Source organism: Lissotriton vulgaris, chromosome 6 (assembly GCF_964263255.1).
Source record: "Lissotriton vulgaris chromosome 6, aLisVul1.2, whole genome shotgun sequence".
Lineage (NCBI taxonomy): Eukaryota > Metazoa > Chordata > Amphibia > Caudata > Salamandridae > Lissotriton > Lissotriton vulgaris.
The window spans coordinates 771148271-771172272 of NC_141694.1; the positions used below are offsets into that span (position 1 = coordinate 771148271).

At 44.3% G+C, this 24002-nt stretch overlaps 1 protein-coding gene across 2 annotated transcripts in view; it reads left to right on the plus strand.

Annotated features, from left to right (window-relative positions):
• The window catches only part of LOC147707959 (amine sulfotransferase-like), a 323007-nt gene that overhangs the window by 116569 nt on the left and 182436 nt on the right, over positions 1 to 24002 (plus strand). For both annotated transcript variants that reach the window (XM_086926762.1, XM_086926763.1), the window contains exon 6: positions 18312 to 18486. In XM_086926762.1, coding sequence (XP_086782888.1) covers positions 18312 to 18486 — 175 coding nt within the window. The remainder of the gene's footprint in view (positions 1 to 18311; positions 18487 to 24002) is intronic.

Below are 24002 nucleotides of genomic sequence, written 5' to 3' on the forward strand. Positions count from 1 at the left end.
AAAATTTGCGAAAGTATGGTAAATCGTTTTATTTGGGCTAGAGGTAAAACCCGGAGGGCATTGAGGTATATGTCCCTTCCCAGGGAGAGAGGGGGGTGGTCACTGCCGGATATAAAGGTATATTATTGGGCTGCAGCAATACAAGGAATGGTTGGATTAATTGGGGGGGCTGAGATGGATGGATGGGATAAGACAGGCTCGCTGGCTATATATGGTTTAGCTCTGGGTACAAATGCTGAAAATATTTTTTTAAGATTTACTGATGGAAGTTACTTTAAAAGAACACGTTTCAAGATAATTATGGCGGCCTACAGCATATGGAAAGGATTTTCCAAAAAAGTTGGAATAGGGAAATATAGTGTATATACTAGATTCAAAAATAATCCCTCATTACCTATGGCTGTGTTCTCAGGAATGGTATATGAGGAATGGGAGAGTCGAGGTATAAGAATGATTGGTGATATGTGGGATGATAATGGCATCTTACAATTTATAGATTTGAAAAACAAGTATATGTTAAACACAAATCATTTCTTTAAATACCTTCAAATAAGGAGTTGTATATTAAATAAAAAAGGGGGAGCTCTAGGCTTTGGGAGGAGTATAATGATGGATCTCATACAAAAAGGTAATGACTGTACTATAAAAATATTTTATTTAGAAATGACAAAGTTAAAAAAGGATGATCTTGACAAATGGATAATTAAATGGTCCTCAGATTTAGATATAGCTAGAGAAAGAGATATTTTCTCTGAATCACTTGAGATGGGATGTAAATTACTATGCTCAGCGTCTCTTCAGGCCCAGCACTACAAGAGCCTGTATCACCTGTATTATACGCCATGGAAAATTGCTCAATGGGGGGCTGTGTCGGGCATCTCGTGTTTTAGATGTGGCAGTATGGAGGCCAATTTGTTACATATTTTCTCTACTTGTCCACACTTAGATAAGATAAAACAAGATATCGGGAATTTTTTCCGGAATGCCTTAGACACAACAATAGAGTTGGACTCAGCAACTATTTTGTTGGGAATATCCCCCAACGGACAAATTAATTGTAAATATTTTCTGTTTGTAGCAATGTCGATTTTTAGACTGCTTGTGGCCTCAACTTGGTTAGATCCAAATCCTCCCACGTATCATCAATGGCTAGGAAAAACTTTGTCAATACAAAAATTGGAAACAGCTATTTACTCTAGGAAAGGGAGAAAGGGTAAAAAGCTGGGTATACAAATCTGGGGTCCTTTGATTCAATGGAAGGCTGGAACTGAATAAGGTATTTTGAGGAATGTATGTATTATGGAATGTTAACATATATTATTTGTATCCGTATATATTATGATAGGATCTGTATGTAGTTGAGTATGTGGCTGCCTTATGAAACTTATTGTGCCTTGTCCATGTAATGGGGGAGGGGGGGGGGGGGAATAAAATGTGGGGAAAAAATTTATCAATAAAAATATTAAAAAAAAAAAAAAAAAGGGATTGGAAAAATCTGATCCACTCATAATTGTGACACTCAGGAAACGGGTTTCCCTACTGAAATATTCTGCTGAGTACAAATGGAAAAACCTAGATACTTTTGCAGAAAACAATGCCAAAGACCACCTTAACCAGACTTTGTAGGGACTTTGGCATAGTTTGATGGGTGGGAGAGAATTCTTAGTGAAGTACTATGAATTAGTCAAATCAAAGTATCTTTATTCAGCCAATAAATATGACCATAAAAACACACAAAAATACATTTTACATTTCGGTAAATAAAAGCAATGAAACAAAGATTATTATTGGTATATATAAAATCCTTTAAAAGACAAACTGAAACGAAAAGTTACTTAAACAGTTCAAATCTGGTGAGCTGTTAACGTGCATAGTTTTTCCTTATTTTAATAGTGGTAATAATATAGTTTAGGACAGCTGTACAAATTTTGACAGAAGATATACTTTGCAGAAAAATTAGCCCTTCTTCATGAGACTCAAAGTGCTTTATTAAAAGATGTGGGTGCAGAAATTGAATTCTAAGGGACTCTAACATTGTGCAAAAGAGCATAAAGTGCATAGTGCTTTGAGCAGTAACCACATAGCATGGACAGAAGGAAGAGAAGCATGCCAAGGACAGTATACAGAAAAGGCCACAAGAAAATTAATTATATTTAATCTTAGCCTGTTGAGGTAGAATCTGTACTCAGGATTTGTTATCCAGCTTAAATAAGGCTCCAGGCCTAGAGATACAGAGATCTCCATATATCTGGTGACAGATGGAAAATCCAGTAATTTCTTGAGTCTGGTTTCTTTCTAAAAGCTCTATGTGCCCCTTTACCTATCTGTTTTGCTGTGCTGTGAATATTTTCAGGGTTATAAAAGAAATGACTGACACCCAATCTACTAAAGGTGTTTTAGAGATAAAACAATCATGGGATAGCATTCATGTTGTCTAGATTTAGACAATCAGCTATCACCCTTTGCGAGATTTGGGCCTCAGGAGTATTCCATATCTTTAACAATAAGGGAAGTGGGGCCAAGCTGATTTGATCAGCAATAAATCCTGAGCCCAATTCCATGTGTGTAATCAAGGTCGTCAAGGTGGATTTGGGGGCAGCAAGTAATCGGCACAAACAGCTATTTTCAGCAACATGTAGTTTCCTTGGAAAAGTGTAAACCCAGACGCCGGCCCATAGGTGCCTACAGATAAACATTTCCTCTTGACTAGCTGGAGCATGTCCCGAATCGGCTTTTGACCCAGCATTTTGGCGAATCTGAATATTGCATCAGAAGCCACTTCCATTTTCTGTGCTCTTTTGGTCATTGGCCTGTCCCATCGCCCTCTGCTATCCAATAAAAGACCTAAACAATTCAAACTAAGAACTTTCTCAATGGGGGTGGTGTACCCCCTATAAAAAAGAGAGTTTTTGATTTTATACATCTGGGGCCACATGACATGATAAAAGGTTTTTGTGGGTTCACTTTAAGTTTAGGACCAAGCATAAAATCATTAAAACCGTTTAATAAGAGTTTCTGGAGACTATTGGCTGTCCGAGCTAAAAGGACTGCATCATCTGCATGTAGCAGTACCGGTATCACCTGACAACCAATTCTAAGAAATTCTTTGCTACCTGATTTGAATGATAATTCCAGAGAGTTATTGTAAAAAATGACAAGAAAGGGGGCTAAAATGCAGGCTTGCCTGACCCCTCTTGCAACCTCTATTGGAGCAGTGCAACCGCCAGTCCTTGTGTACCTTTCTGAAGTTGGAGTGTCCCCGTGGAAGCACCTTATAAGTTCAAGCAGGTTGTGGTCAATTCCAGCCTCTTCCAACATATCCCATTATAGATCCCTATCTACAAAGTCAAATGCACAGGAGAAGTCCATAAAAGCCACTCGTGGTCTTGACATATTCACTTACAATGAGGTTGAGGGTTTGTTCTACAGCCCTTAGCCCTGGCCGAAAGCCGAACTAGACTGGAGAAAAGAAAGACTTAGACTCTGCCCAGGTCTCCAGTTTACCGAGGATAACACAACCACATTTTTTTACTGTTGAGTCTAATAAAGATATTAGATGATAGCCAGAAGGTAGTTTCCTATTTCTCTTTTAAAACATTGGTACTATTATAGACTCTGTCCATGAATCAGTTCGATCTCTTTTCACTGCTGCCCTCAACCCATTAGTTATCAATGGGACTCAGAACTCAACATTTGACTTAAACAGGTCAATTGGTACCCCATCAGGGCATGGGGCCTACCCATTCGTGGCCATCATTATCGCTTTAACTACAAAGGGGAGGTCTACGAGGTCAGCAATCCAATGGTCATTCATAGAACAAAACTCCCATCTATTATCCCTATCTGCCTGGCTCTCTAGCTTATCTGGGTTAAAAACGAAAGAATAATGATCGACCCAATCTTGTTTTAAAATGTTGCAATCTATCTCTGCAGATAAACTCTCCTGAAAAAGTGGGCGATTCGCCACCTCCCAGAAAAGTCTGAAGTCTTTTAACTGTGACGCTCTGGTAAGGTCCTCTCATGCCTGTGCCCTGATAAACCATTGCCAGGGGATAACATTTGAGGCCAGCTTTAATACTTTGAGTGCAGTATTGCACTCTCTGCTGAACCGTGAGTGTCCACTACATTCTTTAGATGGTTTCTCTAGAGTAAGCCCACTAGAGACAGCTCTACAGATCCCTGAAAAGCTATCGGGATTAAATTAGCTTGTCCAGGGATTCCCCATAAATTGAATGGGGAAATTGACCCGTCTCTTCACCTTGTGCGTTGATAAATCCACATATACATTCCCCATCTAGGGTGCATTTGGTGATGTTAAAATCCCCCGCCCATAAAATTGTTGTACAAACGTGCATCATTTGCAAGTTCTGTGACTAATTACCCCAGTATCATGAATGAAAAGAATCAATGGCTTGTTCTAATCTCACTCTCTGCCTAAATAAAGAGCGCTTTATCTGCACTTTGAAGCACAGTGGGTTGTTTCTCTGTGAAAATACACCCCAATGCGTTCATTTAGACTTGAGACCAGGCATCCCTTTGCTGATGTGCTTGAAGTAATATAGCCATAAGTATTATCACCTTATTTATATTCGTAGTAGCTGCAGAGGTTATTAGCACACCCTATGACCAGCTTCTAGATTCCTCAATGCTGGCATGCGTTTACTACTCAGCAGCTATACCATACTTATTCTGCTTTATATAGTACAGTATTTTTGTTGTTAGGGTGCAGAGTACTTTTATTTTGTGGGAACAAATACAGTGAAGATACTTTGGAGGAAGAGTGGAAAGTGATTGAGGACATTTATTTCATTACTAAAAGTTACTCAGGTGTTTAAAAATGACTATGAGTAAATCACTAGACCAAGTTGGGCTGAAGACTGATTCGTAGGAAGATTTTAGATGAAGATGAGCCGCCTCCGCTGGCAAGATGGTGCCTGACCGACGGCTGCGGTGATCACCCCTTGCTGCCAGAGTACCTCTTTCGGCTGGATATCAATTGCCGAACAGCCTAAATCCACCGTAATAAAAAATTGGATGCTCCCCTTATGACTTACCGATCGAAGGGCGAGGTTGGCCTCCTTGCGTTGCGAAGGAACTTTTGACGGCGGTGCTGGTATCTGCCGGGCTGTTGCTGGTGGAGATTTGCTGGATTGCGTGCGAGAGCGAAGGAGGAGGGGCGGATCTGTCTGGAGAGGCCGTGCGGCTTACCGCGCCACAGTGCACCAAACAAATCAAAGCAGGAAAGATGCCCCGAGGAGCCCGTGGGTAAGCTCCAGACCCACAGGCAAGCGCAGAAGCCCGGGATAACGCGGGGATAGTGGTAACTAGGGGAGGCAGAGCAACAGGCCCTGCCAGTACAAAAGGCTCGGTCTCCCAGGACTGCTTCAAGAAAGGGGAGAGTGCTGATACTTATAAAAAAGGGGAAATAAGTGGCAGAGTCACGGGGCTAAAAGGACAAGAACTGGGCTTAAGGTCTTGGGAAGGCGCAACAGCATATTACTCTGCCTGCTCTTAGAAATGGTACCCCTACCTCGGGAGAAAATGGGCAAATCGAGGCAAGTGAGTTAAATAGGGACAAGCAAGATCAGTTGCAACTTTGTCAGACTGACTCTATTTCTGACGTACACCCTGTGACTACCTCAGTGAATGTGATCCAAGCCGATCTTGCGGTTGAGATCAGCCAAACTAGTTGAAGCTGTAGCCTGCCTGAAAACCATGATCTGGGCCATGCTTTGCTGACGAAGAAAACACAATAAGACATTACTTCTGGACTAACCCCTGTGCTGGAAGTTCCTGCAGTCGTTAAGGATCAGATGAATATGAGTAAACTAATAGAAGGGATCATAGTAAGTAATGACCCAGAAGACACACTAGATCTAGATCTAGGGGATACGTTTTTCTCAGTGACTGATGGCTCAGAGGTTAGCCCTTCTGAAGCTGAAGAGAGCAGCAACATTCAGCTCTCCAGCTCTACTACCAGCCCCGGCACGCTACAGAAATATACAGTGGTCAGAAAAAAGAAACTCATGAAGAAACAGAGAGATGGCCAAGCTTTGGAGAAAAGGGGAGTGGGCCACCGCAGAGAAAGTAGAGGAAGTATGGACCCCACTCTGAAATGGGATTCTTCTGCCACCAGGACTATCTATTCGGACCATATGGACAGGGGGGGGACGAAGATGACGAGTCTGCACCCTCTCTACAAATGATTTTGTTTCAATCAAACAACTGCAGGAGGATACCCGTATGGATGGAAAGAAAAACAGGCTTGCAACGAAGAAGCTTCAAGGTGCAGTAATAAAAATGGCTGAAGCTTGTACAGATACAAATGTAAGGCTGACCCATGTAGAAAAACGTACAAGCACACTAGAAGATAATATGGAGAAAGTTCAGCTACAGGCTGAATCATTGTATGAGAAGCTTATAGATCTCCAATGGAAAATGGAGGACTTTGAGAATAGGCAAAGACGCAACAACCTCCGCATGCATTCTTGGTATTGAAGAAGGCTTTGAAGGTGACAACATGAGGGCCTACATTTGGAGACCGATGAAGGGTGCCTTTCCAGAACTTCACCATTGGAATTGGGAGATCAAGATTCAGCGTGTTCACCACTACCCCATGATGCTTGAGAAATCTCCACATCCAACCGCAATGCCAAGAGCAATCTTAATTTATTTTGGGAACGTTTTGCTTCGCGAAGAGATCAACGCTAAAGCGCGCCCAAAATGCCAAATTGGTTTTTGAGAATCAGTCTTTCTTTGTGATGCTAGATTACTGCCACGTCACCGTGGAAAGACGTTGGCGATTAACAGAGTTGATCCAACGTGTCAAGCCATGGGAGCACAAGCATACTTGATGAACCCTGCGAGGCTAAAGATAATTTATAAGAACACATCCAGAGTTTTTATCTCGGAGGTTGAAGCTAAAGATTATATGGACTCCTTGAAATCTTAAAGTGAACCTTAATTGGGTATTTAATTGCTGGGAACATAGGAGAGGTTCTAATTGGGTCACTTGAATCACTGGGGAAGCACTGTTTAAAAATAAAAACTTCACCAAAAAAGTAAAATAGTAGATAGCTAAAGGGGGAAACCCGGTGGGTGAGAGAAGGGGTTGACAGGGGGAGTCCAATACGAATAGCTAAAAGGACGACAGTGATGAAATGTTGGGTATCCAGGAAATAGACAGGAGAGCAGCAAGGGGGGTCGACTTTCAGGATCCATCACAGAGACCTTAGGTCTGCTTGCTTCACACTATAGGTGGGGGGAGGAGGGAAGGGACCAGGTTTGGAGATAGGGAGGGCAGGGGGGGCTAAGAGGGGGGCTCCAGGAGGGGAATACTGGGGAAAAAAATTCACCATCTAGTAAAGAATCTACCGCCTTGCCTGACGGTAAATCTTTAATGGCTCCCTGGATTTCTTCATCCAAAAAGTTAACCTCCATGGCTGTAGAATCTTCAGTTGAGAATACCTCAAAGGCGGCTAACTCTAAATAATCCCTTATAACTTTAGGATCCCTAACAATGTCCTCACTGTATAGATTTTGATAAAACACATGGAATGCTTTGCAAATATCCTTATTGGTGGTAGCAACCATCCCATCTGATGTTTTAATCTCTACTATATCCCCCCTTGTGGCTATCTGTCTAGTCCTTACTGCTAAACTGTGCCCAACTTGCTTGCTAAATTCTTGGTGGGTTTGTTTCCATGCCAAGAATTTACCAACTGCTTTAGCAGCCAAGAGATCCCCTGCGGTAGCCTTTGCTAGTGCCAGTTTCTGTAAAATCTCATCGATATTAAGGATCGAGCCATCCAGGGGATATCATGGCTTGCATGTACCTCAAAAGGGACCAGGACTCGGGGTGGCAATACTGGCTAAACGAAGTGGGATAACGGTCAGAAAATGCCTATCTGATATGCGCCGATATGCGTGGGCTGCTGGGAGGCATTGTTTCTGATAGGTGGAGGGATGAAGATGCTGTACCTGATGTATACGATCTACTTATAAATGGTGAAGCGCGTAATTGGCTTCTGAGTTTTAGCAAGGCCAGCTACTATAAAAAAGTTAAATTGAAGACCTTAGGAGCAGCACTATCAGTTTGGTCGTCTGTTCGGAAAAAGCTGGGATTGGTCAGAATGAATCGTTATACTCCCCTATTTAGGAATCCAACCTTGCCTGAGGTTTTTCATGATATCGTAATGAGGCGGTGGGATGGGTTGGCTGTTAAAACAGTTGGACATATTATAGATTCTGATGGTATAATTACATTTGAAAGAGCCCAAACCCGTTTAATTTGTAGTGTAGGGAATTTTTTTAATTTTTACTGATCCGGTCGGTCCTCGTAAAGAAAAGTGGGTGAGCAAGAGCATTCAACAGAGACACAGTTCTGGAAAGGGTGCAAAATCCTGAAGGGTGCTCTATCGCCCAGATTTATAGCGAGCTTAACCAACACCAAAACGATGATCTTGAAAAATATTCAGAGAAATGGCGGGGGAAGCTCGGCATCGAAGGGAGTGAGTTTATAGCCTCGCTTAGGCATGGATGTACAGTATTGAAGGTAGCTAATCTACAAGCTCAACACTTTAAAACCATTTTTGAACTTTATTACACCCCCACCAGAATAGTGAAGGACAATGGCATTTGTTGCCCGCGCTATTGCAGCACAGAGGCTGATACGGTGCACATGTTTGCTTCTTGCCCTATGTTGGATAATTTGAAAAGGGCAATTGAGCACTTTATGGGACAAACATTGAGGATTTAAATACAATTAACTAATGAATTAGTGGTTTTAGGTGTGGGCAGGGATGGAGCTCAAGTAGCACACCATGAATTATTATTCCTCGCCATGGCGGTTGTTAGTATCTGTGTGGCAGCTGCCTGGAAAGATCCTAACCCTCCTACCTTCCAACAATGGGTATCACGCCGTTTAGCCATTTACAGTCTGGAAAAAGGCCTTTACGAGAAGAAATGGTGGAAGGCTATGAAATTGAGGAAACGTATTTGGGCACCGCTAACGGATTGGAAGGCCAGATTGGAGTGACCCTGGCCATAATTCTTGGTTACGAGCTGTGTAAAAATTGTATCTGTTATGATTTCGTCAGCTCTTTTACTTTTTATTGAGTAGGGGGGCCGGTATAATGTTAAAGATTTAATGTATTATGTATTCTCTGGTCGTCTTGCTGAAGTCATAGCCATTAGACGGCTTGTTTGAGCTTATTTCCTGTCTTACTCTTTTATTTTCACTTCGATTTTCTCTTTTGGTGTAAAGTAATCCTGTATAATATCGTATGCTTTTTTTTGCAATGATTTGTGAAATACTGATGGTGAAAAATAAAAAAAACTTTAAAGTAAAAAAGATGATGAGCTGCCTCCTTGATTGATGGAAGTTATAAAAGAAGCAATTGTTTCACATGTTTCCCCTGCCCATGCACAGTCCAATCCTGATTCCTGAGCCAGTTAAGTATCCACACTTCTTTGCAAATGATAGGCATAGTTGTCTGATAAATGTAGATGCTAATACATTACCAAAAACGTAGTTATGTCAGTACCGATTGGCAGGCATCAGAATGGGTGTATAAAGCATAGGAAAGGGTCTGATGAAATAATGCAAGTAGTGCATACTATGCAGTTCATAACATCTATGTGAGCTATTATATATGAAATACTGTTAGGGGTATTGCACTGCATTAAAGCCCTACTACTATTCTGAGTGAAAACGTAGAATTTATATAAATGACTTGCTTGATATACGGGCTCTCTAAAATAACTAAACAAGGATGTCCTCTATCTTCCTTGTTCTTCAATATTGCATGTGAGCCTCTTACCTGAGGTATAAAATACAAACATTTTGCAAACCTACAATATTTCTGTAAGAATATAAAACTCTCTTTTTGATGGTATGTTGTTTTCATTGCAAACATCTGAAATATGAATACCTACCTCCCTCATTAAAAAAGTTGTGTTTGGGAAATGTTATGATTATGAACCACACACCGGAAAACATAACCATAATGCCCACCCACCTGGTTAGGAGGCAGGTTTATGATGTAATTCTAAGATGTTAATATATGTTGTTACTGTGGAAAATTTAGATTAGTAAATTACTCAAAAAGACCCAGAAAATGGCTCTTTATTACTGGCTACTACTATGTCAGGTGCACAAGATTCTGGCCAGTACTTAAAAAAAGGAGACTGGGGGGCGTGGCTAAGATGGCGGACTGAATAGACGTCCGATCGGAGGCTCCCCGGCCCTAAACCCCATTAGCCCCTGAATATACGCAAGAAACAACCCCTAGCCTATCAGAGTCACCCCACCGCTGTCCGGGGTGACCCCTGCTTCGGACTCAACCTGCAGCTGGGCCGCTGCGGCTGCTGCCGAGCCGGGGTGATCGCGATCTGCCCGGTGCCCTGCTGCCCACGGAGCGGTGGCCTGGGGGCGTTCGCTGGGCGGCGGTGTCCCAGAGAGAGCCGGTGACGCGTGGTATCCAGGCGCCACGGCCAGTGGAGGCAGGGGCCCCTGCGGACGGCCCGCCCGGGCGCGCCGGAGCCCGGAGCGAATCTAACAGTGCAGCCGCGGCTGCGGCGGGAGAAGCCTCGAGAGGAGGGAGGCAGGCCGCAGAAATCGAGGCCCCGGTCGCGGGCCTGCCCGGAGCTTCCGGAACGTGCAAGTGAGTGCGGGGGTTCGGGGGCACCCCCTCGCCCGCGGTCGCCACTCTGCACTTGCCCAGGGGGGCTCCTGACCCCGGTCCCTGCGCAGCACTGAACGCCTTGGACTCGCGGGGGCGACCATTGCATCAGCGCGCCTGCCGCCAAAATCGAGGCCCTGGTCTGGGCCTGTCCGGAGTGACGGGGACACCCACGCGGGGGCTGGAACTGGCGGCCGTCTTACCTCAGAACCCCCTGCGGCTCACGGACCCCAAAGCAAAGAGGCACCAGGTGGATCACAGGACGGACCCCCGCGACGCTCCAGAGGGGGGTGGCAGACTGTACGACGGCGACGGTCGCCCAGATCTATCCCGAGGCCTGACCCCACCACAGCTGCTCAGGAACGAGAAGCAGTGATACAGGAGGTGGTTGACAACACAGCGACCAAACTGTAAGATGTTGATGAGGGGGAATGTGTTACTTCTACCATAGCAATACATGGGGGATGGGCGGGGGAGCCGCTGAGTCAGCCGCCGCCACACTCCCACTACATTGACTCTCTACGGACCTGAACTCTGTTTTGATAGGCCCGAGACTATGAGTAGCAGTTTTCTACGGGATGGTTCTGGGGGGGGTTTGGGGGGGATGGTAGTTAGGGGGGAAGTGGTTGACGTTGGGGCAAGAAGTTGGGGGAAGATGGGTGGGGGAGTTGGCTGGGGAAGGGAGGGGGAAGGGTGGGAGAGAGTGTGGGCTGTCCAGTGCTCCGTCCTATTCAGAATAGCAGAGGCCTCATGTCGACACTCAGCATTCCCTCAGGGATGGGAATTAGCAGGTCTGTCCCCAACGGTCCTCATGCCGCCTACAACCCTTAAGATCTTAACCCTGAATGTACGAGGGCTAAACAATCCTGTCAAACGACGTGCCGTTTTGTCCCTACTAGAAAACTCCCACTCATACATTTGTCTGCTACAAGAAACCCATCTGATGGCTCAGGATTGTCACCGGCTCCGCTCCCGGAAGTTTCCGACCGAGCTCTTCTCTTCGGGCCCCAACAAGACAGCAGGAGTGGCGATCTTAGTGGCACGGACATTTAAAGGGGAGGTCCTACATAAATGTGCAGAACAAAAGTGAAGATTGTTAGTATATCGCTTTGCCCTGGGTGGTTTATTATTTACAATTGGGTCCATCTACAGTCCTAACAACGGCCAAGAACGCTTTCTACACTCTGCCCTCACCGACGTCACTGACACACCAGACATACACATAATACTAGGGGGGGACCTCAACATGGTGTTTGACACGGTCCTAGATAGGTCAGCACAACGTACTCCTCAGACTGGCGCATTCCCCGCCAACTGCACTGACCGACTAGCAGAACTCGATCTCCACGATCTCTGGCACCGCACACATCCCCACGACAGAGAATACTCTTATTATTCGAACGCACACAAAACATATGCAAGACTGGACCACCTGTTGACTTCAAGCCCAGTTTGCTCTATGTCCGCCTCAAGGGAAATAGGGATGCCCTCATTGTCAGACCACGCGCCGGTTACCACCACCCTTGCATTACCACCTGCTCGATCCCCCATAGGGTCTGGCGACTGCGGGACACTCTTTTGCATAGAAAAGACGTTATGAAACGCATCCAGGAAGTCATACAAGACTACCAGTTACACAACGCCAACAATGACACAACCCGGGCTACACAATGGGCGGCCATGAAGGCAGTACTCCGAGGGGAATTTAAAGCCATCTCCTCAGGAGAGATTAAAGACAGACAACAAAACCGGGACAAACTTACACAGAAGGTACGGGAGCTTGAACGCATCCACCAAAGAACGGGGGCTCCGAGAATATGGAAGCAACTTAAACTGACTAGACATCTCCTATCAGCACTAGATATGGACCGGGCAGAATACGCGGCCTTGAGGCTGCGACATGCCTACTACACGGGAGGGGATAGATGTGGCCGTTTGTTGGCAAATAGGCTCCGAGCCATGTGCCAACAGCAGGTAGTGAAAGAACTCTCTCGTACAGACGGGTCTATGGCCACGGAAGACGCAGAGATCGCAGAAACCTTTAAGAAATTCTAGCCAACTCTTTACACTAGTGACCCTCTAGACGTTCAGGCGGCGGCGACTTATCTGGACTCGGTCACATTACCCTCCCTAGAGCCCTCCCAAGCGGATCACCAAGACAGAGATATCTGCATTGAGGAGGTGATTTCTGCCATCTCCAAACTCAAACCAGGGAAGGCCCCAGGGCCGGATGGCTTTACGGCCCTTTTTTACAAGTCCTTTTGCACAACTCTAGCTCCGATCCTCACCCATCTTTTCAATACTTTCTCAGAACCCGGTGCTATCCCCTATGACCTTCTGAGTGCATCCCTCTCAGTCATACCAAAACCTGGAAAAGACCGAACCAAGTGTGGCTCATACAGGCCCATCTCGCTACTGAACGTAGATCTCAAACTGTACACAAGTATCCTGGCGGCATGACTGGACCCCCACCTACCAGGACTTGCAGACCCGGACCAGGCGGGATTTATCCTGAATCACCAAACAGTAGATCACACCAAGAGGGTTACACACCTGGTAGAAAAAACCTCCCGAATTCCCTGGGAGCATATAATGCTTGCAGTGGACGCCGAGAAAGCGTTTGACCGGGTCCACTGGCCGTATCTAGAGATGGTCCTGAAGAAGATTGGCATCAGAGAGAAATTCTGCACTTTCATTTTTAACTGTTAGAGAGCTCCTAAAGTGGTGGTCGGAGTAAACGGCTATAACTCACAGAGCTTCGACATCGAGAGGGGCACAAGGCAGGGATGCCCACTGTCGCCTCTGCTCTTTGCTTTATATATGGAGCCCTTTGCTCAGAGGATACGCCAAAACGAAACGGCGACGGGAATAAAATTCGGTGGCTACACCCACACCATTAGCCTTTATGCGGATGACATCTTACTCACACTTAGCAGCCCACAGACAGCCCTGCCGGCATGCATGGCAGAACTGGATGCCTTTGCAACCGTTGACGGTTTTAAAATGAATACAGACAAATCTATGGCCCTCGACCTATCTCTGAGACCCACCACCAAGACGTACCTGCAGTCCCATTTTCCCATCCAGTGGGCGACGGACGCGGTACCTTATCTGGGGATCCAGCTGACCCCCACACTTCCCACAATGACGGCGGTCAACTATAATGCGCTTCAAAAGAAAATTCGCGAAGAACTGGGCCGTTGGAGAAATCTCCCCCTCTCTTGGCTGGGCAGGATAGCAGCGGTAAAAATGACCATCTTACCCCAAATTTTGTATCTTTTCAGAGCCCTACCGCTCCGGCCTCCCGCGGGATGGATACGACAAACACAGACTGACCTCGCCGGTTTTATCTGGCAAGGCCGGAAGCCGAGAATGAAGAGGGCGTTGACTACTTTGGCTCCTGAGGCGGGGGGACTGGGAATACCAGATCTACATAAATACTTCCAGGCAGCGCAGCTGTGCTATCGGGTGGAGTGGAGCAAATGGGACCAGGCCGTGGCAGGGCGCCCGCTTCTGGAGATCCCCTTCCTTAACAAAGCCGCCCGTCCGGCTAACCTCTACGCCTCATTCATCACAAGGGTACCACTACAAGTATGGGATGCCACTAACACTACACATGATCTCACCACCTTCCCTTCACCACTCACGCCTCTGGTAGATAACCCGGAATTCACCCCGGGCATGGCCAGAGGAGTCTATGCCCATTGGCGATGAGCAGGATGTTGTTGCCTATGTCATATCTATAGCCCAGAGGGAGTGCTCTCCTACCCGCTCTTCAGGCAGAAATACAACCTCCCCGAGACGGAGCAGATGCGCTACCTTCAGGTCCGCCACTGGGCGCTCCAACCACAGGTGAAGGAAATGGCAGACAGACGCCTTCAGCCATACGAGAGATGGCTCCTATCCCGCACCACAGATACTAAATTAATATCTGATCTTTACAAGTTCCTTCAGCCACAACCGGCCCACCTCTATAACCCGGGCAGGGAACGCTGGGAGCGGGAGTTGGGCAGGACCCTGAGCCACAAAGAATGGGACCAGATTTCTTACAGGGCACGCCACTCAGAATACCACACCAGACTTACAGAGACGCTAACTAAGATCACCACATACTGGTATTACACCCCGGAACGAATAGGCGAGATGGACCGTAGCAAAGATAAAAACTGCTGGAGGGGTTGGTGGCACCCTGGCACGCTACTGCATATCTTGTGGGATTGCCCCCTGATACAGACATATTGGATGCAAGTAATAGATGAGATTGACAATCACTTTCACACCGAGTTGCCACGCTTTCCTACGTACATTATACTTGGGCTTCCTAACCCCTTGACATACCCTTTGCGCTCACGTAGGGGACGCCAGATAGCTATTGCACAAGGCTCCGCCATGCAAAATATCCCAATACACTGGCGCACCACCACCATCCCCTCCACTATTGGCTGGCTCCATCGATTGTGGGGTGTATTGGGGATGGAGAAGATGTCGCTTACACTTGCCGGGGATATAGACCAATATGAAGAACTTTGGCAACCGTTCCGCTCACTTTTGATTACTGAATTTAGAGAACTTACCTGCCCAAAGTACCTTCGCTTGTTGAGATTCACCGGTTCTGAGAGGGAGACCTCATAAGGGAGGGACAGAGGAGGCATATGACAGGAGCTGAAGTGGAGGAATTTGAAGGACAGTTCGAGCACTGGACAGGAGGGTGAGTGGAGGGGGGAGTACGGGGGGTTTTGGGGGTGGGGGGGTTTCGCCTGTTTGGCACTGTATTCTACCTCTTGCCTTTCCATCTTGCTGGGATTGGGAAAAGTTTGGACTACTATACTCATTCAACTGAGAATTCTCATAATCCTTCCCAAGTTTATGATTGATGAGGGCTATGTAAAATTTGCATTGATTATCTTGTTTTCCAGGCGCAGATTTCAAATAAAAAGATTTAAACCTAAAAAAGGAGACTGTAGTTTTACTGGAAGAGTGTGATTGTCCTTTTTAAAAGGGCACAAAGACCTTTCTCAGGAATTAATTATTCGATGGGGAAGGTAAGAACCCCATGATTTAAAAAAGGTCTACTTGCAGAACGTTAGGTGGCTAATATTATTTAAGGAAGACAATTTAACATCATGAAGTTAATAGAAGAAACTCTGAGGAGAAGTTCATACTGAAAAAGACACCAAACTGGGTAAAGATCTTAATGTATGGACCTCAAAGTATTACAAATTAGACTACAACCAACGAGAGAGTGGAATCAATGTTGGGAAAAATACTTTATTGTTAAACCTTTGTGGTGTTGAGTGCTGAAGGCCACATCTTCGGAAGTGCAATGACAGATCCAGGACAGTTTAGAGCAGTGGCCATTAACCTGTGGTCTGGGGACCCCGGCTAGTCTGTGAAGCTTACTCAGGTGGTCCGCTGGAATTAAAAAAAATAAATAACATTAACAGATTAATAAAGGGAATATAAATAAAGGAACAGAATATAAAGTTACATGTTTTAAAGCGTTCTGAAAATGTGAAGACATTTGAAATTGGAGACTAAAATGTAACTTGGTATTCACGACTGATTCCTAGGAGCATTGAACGTGCATCAGATAAACTGTAATATGGTCGATGGATTTCTTCAATTTAATCTATAAAAGCTCCTATCTTCCCATTAAAATAAAAATGTGAATTTTTATATTTGTTTGTGAGTTAAATAAAATATTTATTCATATGTGTATTTGTTTGGTGAGTGCATGTTTCTTTATTTTTGTGTATTGTTTTGCTACTCAAATCATCGAAATTGCTTATGCCCTGGGCCTCTGAATCCAATAGTAACTCAGTGGGAGTGTCCCAAATTTTGATACTGATTCATTGGGGTTCACAGACTCCAGTAATGCTTAAGTGGGGGTCCACAGATGTCAAAAGCTCAAGAAGCACTGGTGTTGAGAGATTTAGCAAAATTATGCATTTGTTAAACCACAAGTCCTATAAAGCTAGATTTTGGAATCCTAAATTTGATTTGAAAGTAGAAAAAGCAGATTAAAGCAGCATCCGGTGAAGAAAAGTCACACTAGATCTCCACACACCAGCTGACGCCATCAAGCAAACACACATTCTAGAATGCCTTTAGATGTGCAGGACTGTGTAAAGACTGTGTAAAGACAACAGTTTTTTTAGTCTACACTGGATGGCTCATTAAAAGTGGATTTCCTAGAGACATTCAAATCCTTGCAGAAGATCTAGTGAAAAATGAATATCTTGATTCACAAAATACTTTTCAATGAGTAGTACCCTCCTCGTGTCATCTGTGAAATATACACAAATATTCAGGTGTGCTTAACATTGAGAAAGCATTTTCTGTGCATAGTTTGTAAAAGTAAGACATGCTTCTCATGGAAACCATAAATAACTGTCTCTTAATCCTGAAAGTGCACTTACAAGTCAAGCTTAACATATATATTTGTAGAAATAAAATTGGTGAATACATTTTTATATTGAAGTTTATCTCACACTCAAGCCTTGAGTAATTCACATCTAATTATAGTAAAAGCTGTGGGAACCAGGCCCAAAATGTTAAACATAAAACCAAGGGCCACTGCCCGTATGTTGTAAATGGCGCATTTTCGTTGTTTGTGTCCGGCGCACCTTTAAATACTAAAAAATGTACACGCATTATGGTGAATGCCCTTCCCCCAGGGCAGCTGCAAACTTGCTGCTTTGTAGCCACTCAGTGTTTTCACAGTGCAGACGGCAACCCGCCTGCACTTTGAAGGGGGAATGGAGATCCCCTTGCTGGTGGGTGCAGTGAGTGACTGCCTTCACTTGCATGGGAATGTCTTGGGGGTCCCTCCAGAGGGCTGCCATCACGGGCAAATTGACAGAATGCCTCCTGAAATCTAGTTTGCCCACATCTGTAATATGGCCCAGGCGCATAGGCAAAGGGAGTCCCTCATTTTCATGGGGCCACACCCCCATGTAAATGAGGGAAAGCCCTCTGAATATAGCACTTGTGCTTTATGTGCACTATCTGGATTACAGAAGGGAATCTAATATCAATGTGTCCTGGGACACGCAAAGCAGGCACCAGATGTACTAACCTATTTTGTGGTTGTAGACGCTCTGATTTGAAAATAGCATTTGTGAAAGCAAAATAAGTTATTCCTATGTGCAGATCCCATTTCATGTGTCTGTAAATATTTACCTGTTAAACCCCTTCTAATTTGGGATTGTAAAAAAGTTTCTCTTAGAGATTTTAAAAAGAAGCAGCCTTGGTTCTTTCAAGGAAACCTGATTAGTTTAAAAAAAAATATTTGTTTAAAAACAATCACAGAGATGATGATCTGCTTTCCCATGCAGGGCGCCATTCGTGTAACTGTGGCCAATCGAGTTGAATCACAATTTGCAGTCTATTAATCATGTATGTCAAATTGCGACTCAATTCTTTTTAAGAAATTTGTGAACCAACCTATTAGTACCTAGGTTGGTCCACAAAATTCCACACTGGTCACATAAATGTTGGCCACAAAGTGCGACAAGTTTATTTGACCAGACCAGTGATACATGTGGCACTAAGTTCTGTCATTTGATAGTGAATTTGTTTTCATAGCTGATGATGCACATTAATATTTTAGCCAAAACATTGTTTCAGGACTTGCGATCTGCAGTAATCAAGATATGCAAGTTCCTGGGAAAGCAGCTGGATGATCAGGAACTGGACAAAGTTGTGAAACAGTCGACATTCAAAAGCATGAAGGTGGACTCAAAAACCAATGCCATGCCAGTGGAGTTTTTTAAAAAAGACAAGGAAAATTTCTTCCGAAAAGGTAACGTAAAACAATCTGCTGCTGCTCTATTTTCATTGCACGTACTCTTTCAGTTTAACAAAAATACAGACTGATATCTGCAGTGTCAAAATCAATAGAGAATGATGATTTTTAAATGTTTACTGAATAAAGAGTTATTATTTTATTAAAGACAAGGACGCTAGCATTATGCATAAGCCTTTTATTTTTTCCTTCTTAGCAGCAACCATAAAAGTTTCTAAAACATAACTTTAAAAAAAATCACAATGTAATTTAGAACTTTCAGTCCCATAAATACTCCATGTCCACCATCTTCTTCCTTCTCTGTTTTTCTCTACCCTCAAATTCTTCTTCCATATTTCTTCTGCAATCCGCAAACTTAACCACTCCAAAATATCTGCAAAAGAAATCAAAACACATACTACCATGCCTTAACTAACAACATATAAATCTTCTGAAAACAATTTACATTTCATTAAATTAACATACAGTAACAACTCTTAAGAATTCCCTACCCACTCAACTTCCTTCAGAGGAAGGATGGTTGGTAAAATGCCAGCATCCTTGTCTTGAATAGAAACACAATTCTTTATTCAATAAACCTATAGGAAATATTGTTTTATGGCAAGAAGGAGGATAGCATTATGCATGTTCAAAGCCTTTCACAACTCAGCTTGAAACATGTTCTATCACTTTGAAATAAAATCTCTGAGATGTTTTGACAGCAGACCAATCTGCTGTCTTCATGAGGTCCTCCAATCATCTTCCTATCAAACAACCCTTTACTTGCCATAGCACCCTGACAGAATGAACTGTAACTTTTGACATATCCACACCCATCTCCTTCATTGCAGCCTTTACCCATCTGGCTATAGGTGCATTTGTAACAGCTATAAACAGTTTTACATAAGATATTAACAACTGTTCTACCCCTGCACGTCTCTTAACTAGCATTCTTTATTCATATTCCTTCAAACATCACAGAACACACAAATCTGGAGAATTATCAAAACTATGGTAAGAAATAGACCCTGAAATCGTTTTTGTACTCTTAAAAATCTAAAAAATGACACCGTCTGGCTGAAAATAGCTATGAGAAACTTCTAATGCTCAAACATCTAAAGCTCTTCTGAATCAGATGAGACATAATAATGTCACTAACTTCCAAGTTTACTTCCATACTTCCAAATATTTGTTATATGGCAAATTCAAAAATAACTGTAAAACTAGAGTCGCATTCCACAAAGTCTGATACTTCAGCTTTAGGAGGTCTCTTCAACCAAGTTCGCTTCATCACTCTGCAGATCAAAGGACTCCTACCTACAGATAAGTCTTGCAGTACAGAATGGCCAGCTGCTACAGCCAATCTGTAGCAATCCCTTTCTTAAATCAATCTGCAAAAATAGTTGCCGTCTCTCCATCATCCTCTTCCATGGGATTCAAATCTCTTTCCATGCACCAATGTAACCATACCTTCCATGCGCCACTATACTGCTTCCTTGTACCTGGAGCCCATGACTCATTGAGGAAGCTGAATTCTAAGTCCTATGAATCTTCCTGAATGCCTGATTTCCCCTAAAGTAGAAGGATGAGAGAACCTGACTTTACCAAAGGTTGCTCCTTGTTTTCTATGCCTGATAAAAAACCGTTGCATGACATTATTAAATGCGGTTCCTCTATCTCTAATTCCATCACTGTTAGAAACCAAGGCTGAGTTTTCCAAAAAGGAGTTACTAGTACTAGCAATCAATCAATCAATCAGTTGTTTGTTAAGCACGACTACTCACCCGTAAGGGTCCCAAGGCACTGTGGGGGGAGTGTAGGTTCCAGTCCATCAAGGAGGGGGTCTGTCGAAGAGCCAGGTTTTGAGGTTTCTTGCGAAGATGGGGAGCAATGTTGTCTGTCTGAGGTGGAGAGGAAGGGCGTTCCAGGCTCTGGCCATGAGGAAGGAGAAGTAGCGACCTCCTGAACTTTTCTTTCTGGTCGGGGGACCATGGCGTAGGAGAGCTGGGCTGATCGTAGGCTCCTTTGGGGTATGTGGAATTTGAGTCCGCTGTTCAGTTATGCTGGTCCGATGTCGTGGAGGGCCTTGTGTGCATGGATGAGAATCTTGAAGGTGATTCTAGCCTCGATGGGGAGCCAGTGGAGTGTGCGCAGGTGCTGCTAGATGTGGCAATGTCTTGGCAGGTTGAGGACCAATCTTTCGGCGGCGTTCTGGATGTTTGTAGCTTGCGGGTAAGGTTTTTGTTTATTCTGGCGTAGAGTGTGTTGCCGTAGTCTACTCTGCTGGTGATGAGGGCGTGAGTAATGGTCTTTCTGTGCATGAGGGGGATCCATTTGAAGGTCTTACGTAGGGGGCAGAGAGTGTGGAAGCAGGAGGATGCGACGGAGTTGATCAAGCGGTTTCTTTTCAGCTCTGAGTCCAGGATGATTCCAAGGTCGCATGTGTGGTCCGTGGGGGTGAGCGGGTTTCCGAGGGCGGGGAGCCCCCAGGTGTCATTCCAAGCATCAGGGTTGGGCCCATGATAAGTACTTCTGTTTTGTTGATGTTGAGTTGTAGGCATGGGTTTTTCATCCATTTGGCGACGGCTTCCATGGCTTCTTGAAAGTTGTGTCTGGCGGTTTTGGGTTCATTGGATAAGGAGAGAATGAGTTGGGTGCCGTCTTCATATGACACAATGTTGAGTCCGTAGGTTCTGACAATGGGGGTGAGCGGGCCATGTAGACATTAAAGAGCGTGGGGCTGAGGGAGGACCCCTGGGGAACTCCGCAGGTGGTTGGTGTAGGGTCCGAGAGGTATGGGGGGAGTCTTACCCGCTGCATTCTGCCAGAGAGGAAGGAGTGAATCTTGCGCCATGGAGTCTGCGCATTAGCGTGCAGTGAGAGACTGTGTCAAATGCCGCTGAGAGGTTGAGGAGGATGACGGCTACTGTTTCTCTTCTTTCCAGTAGGGAGCAGATGTCATCTGTTGCGGCAAGGAGGACGGCTTCTGTGTTGTGTTTTTTTCTGAAGCCGGACTGGGAGGAGTCGAGGATGTGGTGCTCTTCGATGAAGGTGGCGAGTTGGCTGTTGGTTTAGCTGCCATCTCTGTCTCCTCACCTGTACCAATACTCTAAATCATTGAGAATGGGGAAAATTCATAAAAGCATCTACAGCCGCTGCTCCCAGATCTGGTATTCAACTGACATAACTTTGCAACTGAAAAGTCAGTCTTGGAGCAAACAGGTCTATCTCTAAAGGTCCTGTCAACCTCAAAATCCTTCAAAAAATATCCTTTCTCAATTTACAATCCCTGTAATCTATCACATTTCTTGAACTCCAATCTGCTTTCACATTTTGATTTCCAGGCAAAAAGTCTGCTTTCAAATGTATATTGTGCCCCAAGCAAAATTCCCACATTTCTTTTACTAAATCTAACAGTCTCTTTAATTAGCTTCCTCAAATTTTGTTTAAACAAGCTACCATCTTTAATAGCACAGCGCTTTCTCAAATTTCTCTTGAAATTTTATAGTGCAAACAAACCTGCTTTCATCTCAAAACAGTTTATATGTTCTTTCTTCTGTACCAGTGTCCAAACTCCACCTGTGCACTAACAATGCTCCCTCATGACCTATATTTCTTTGCTATAATTCAACTATGAATTCGACATGGGCTGTACATACAATTAAACCATAACAAAATCCAAAAACACATACTTATTTGTAATTCTTAACTCTGAGCTGCGAAGAGTTGAGGTGCCCTGGAGAAGGGCGGCGGAGGGGGCACGGGCGGAAGTAAGGGGGTGTTGACAATGTGTACTGAGTGTGCAGCCTGGCCTAGAGGTTCGGTTGTGGGTTTGCACATCTCGCGCTGCACCCGCTCTCAGTGCTGGAGTTATTGGCTTTACAGTGGCCTGAGCTCATTGTAACACAAGGCTGCACTGACTGCACTACACTACACTGCAAGCCGATCCAGGAAACATGCAGTGCTCAGCTGCACGGTGGTGTACTTATTATTGTAAAAGGACGAGGTGTGATGCGTGTACTCATTTTTGTGGAAGAAGACAGCACTGTAAGCTTTCCTGTGCTGCATGTGCTCAATGACTGACAACTGTGAGGCACAGTCCGGAACGTAGTACCTGCTCTGCTTTCCTTTGACAAGATACAGCCTGCACTTCTTTCATTTGCAGTGAGAAAGTCTGCACTTGTTTCATTTGCATGGGACGAGCCTGCACTTCTTTCATTTGCAGGTAGAGAGCCTATTTGAGTGCTAATTAGAGTGGAATAAATGATTGGCTGTTTGCTGCATCGCTGTAAAGGGTACCCAGATGTATACACTGAACATAATGTGTGCATGCATGGCGCATCAAAGTTGGTCAGCTACATTACCTCAGGAGGCGTGAGGCCAGTCGGAGGGAATTTGCTGATAATTGTCCCATATGATTTAGTGGCTGACTTGGCGAAAGTGAAAGATTTAAAAATGCAAGTTTGACTCTATGAGTGGCCTTGGCAAAAAAAAGTTTGTTAGTCTGTATGGTTGGATTCATGCTTTGCCTGCTTATCTCAGGCTTGCTGAAATTCCCTTGCCTTATCTCTGGCGTGCTGAAATCCCCTCACACCACTCATGTTGATTTTAATTTACAATATTTCTCACTGCACTCCTGCATTTTGTTTGAACATTGCTGCCTAACTTACAAGTACTTGTTATACATTAGCCTGTTGAATAGGTTTTAAATCTGGCAGGTGGCCCTAGTCACCAGAAGCAAGGCTGGCCCTTCCAAAATACAACATCCTCATGTTTCAGCCTTGCTTTTTCTGATGCTGCCCCTGATGTTAGAATAATAGTCCACTGCAAATCGGACACTTCCTTCACTTCAATACATTAGAAAGGCTTTACTGTGCACCTGTTGTATTGGTCTTTTTTGCAGAGGATTTGTGGTGTTTGGTGACCTTATTGCTTCCATGTTTTCTTTGTACTTTTATTAATCTGTTTTACCTGTATGGAAATCCTTTTTGTGGATTTTGCTAATTTCTTTGATCTCTTTAGCATCTAGTCACACTTAGTGATCCTAGTTTACTTTCTAGAGCAGGCATCAGCAACCGAATATGGCGATTTCTGTTGTCATGTGCACCTATTATAAGCAAGAATGAGCTTTTTTTGCAGAATAATTTGTAATTTTGCCTTGTCGAGTTTTTCTGGCTGGTTTTTAGATATGCAATGATGTATAGTGAGCCATATGTTTACCTTTAAGGCAGGTGCAAGGGATGTGTTATGTTTTGTGAAATTGACCTGTTTTATTGAAGTGGCCTGTTCCAGATCATAATCGTTCTGGCACACCAAAAAAATGGATTTAACTGAGATCTGTGACTGGGGGTGAATGTTTGATTTGTTCAGCATGAAGACTGAAGGTGGGGAGTTGGTTTCTGGCATGTTAAACATGTAATACTCCCCTGTGTTTGGTTTCCAGTTCTCTGGGCGAGGCAGGTATGCCCGTTAAACATGTGGGTGCTGCTGAGCTCATGTACTGGGCTGGGAAGCGTATGTTCACGGCTATTTTT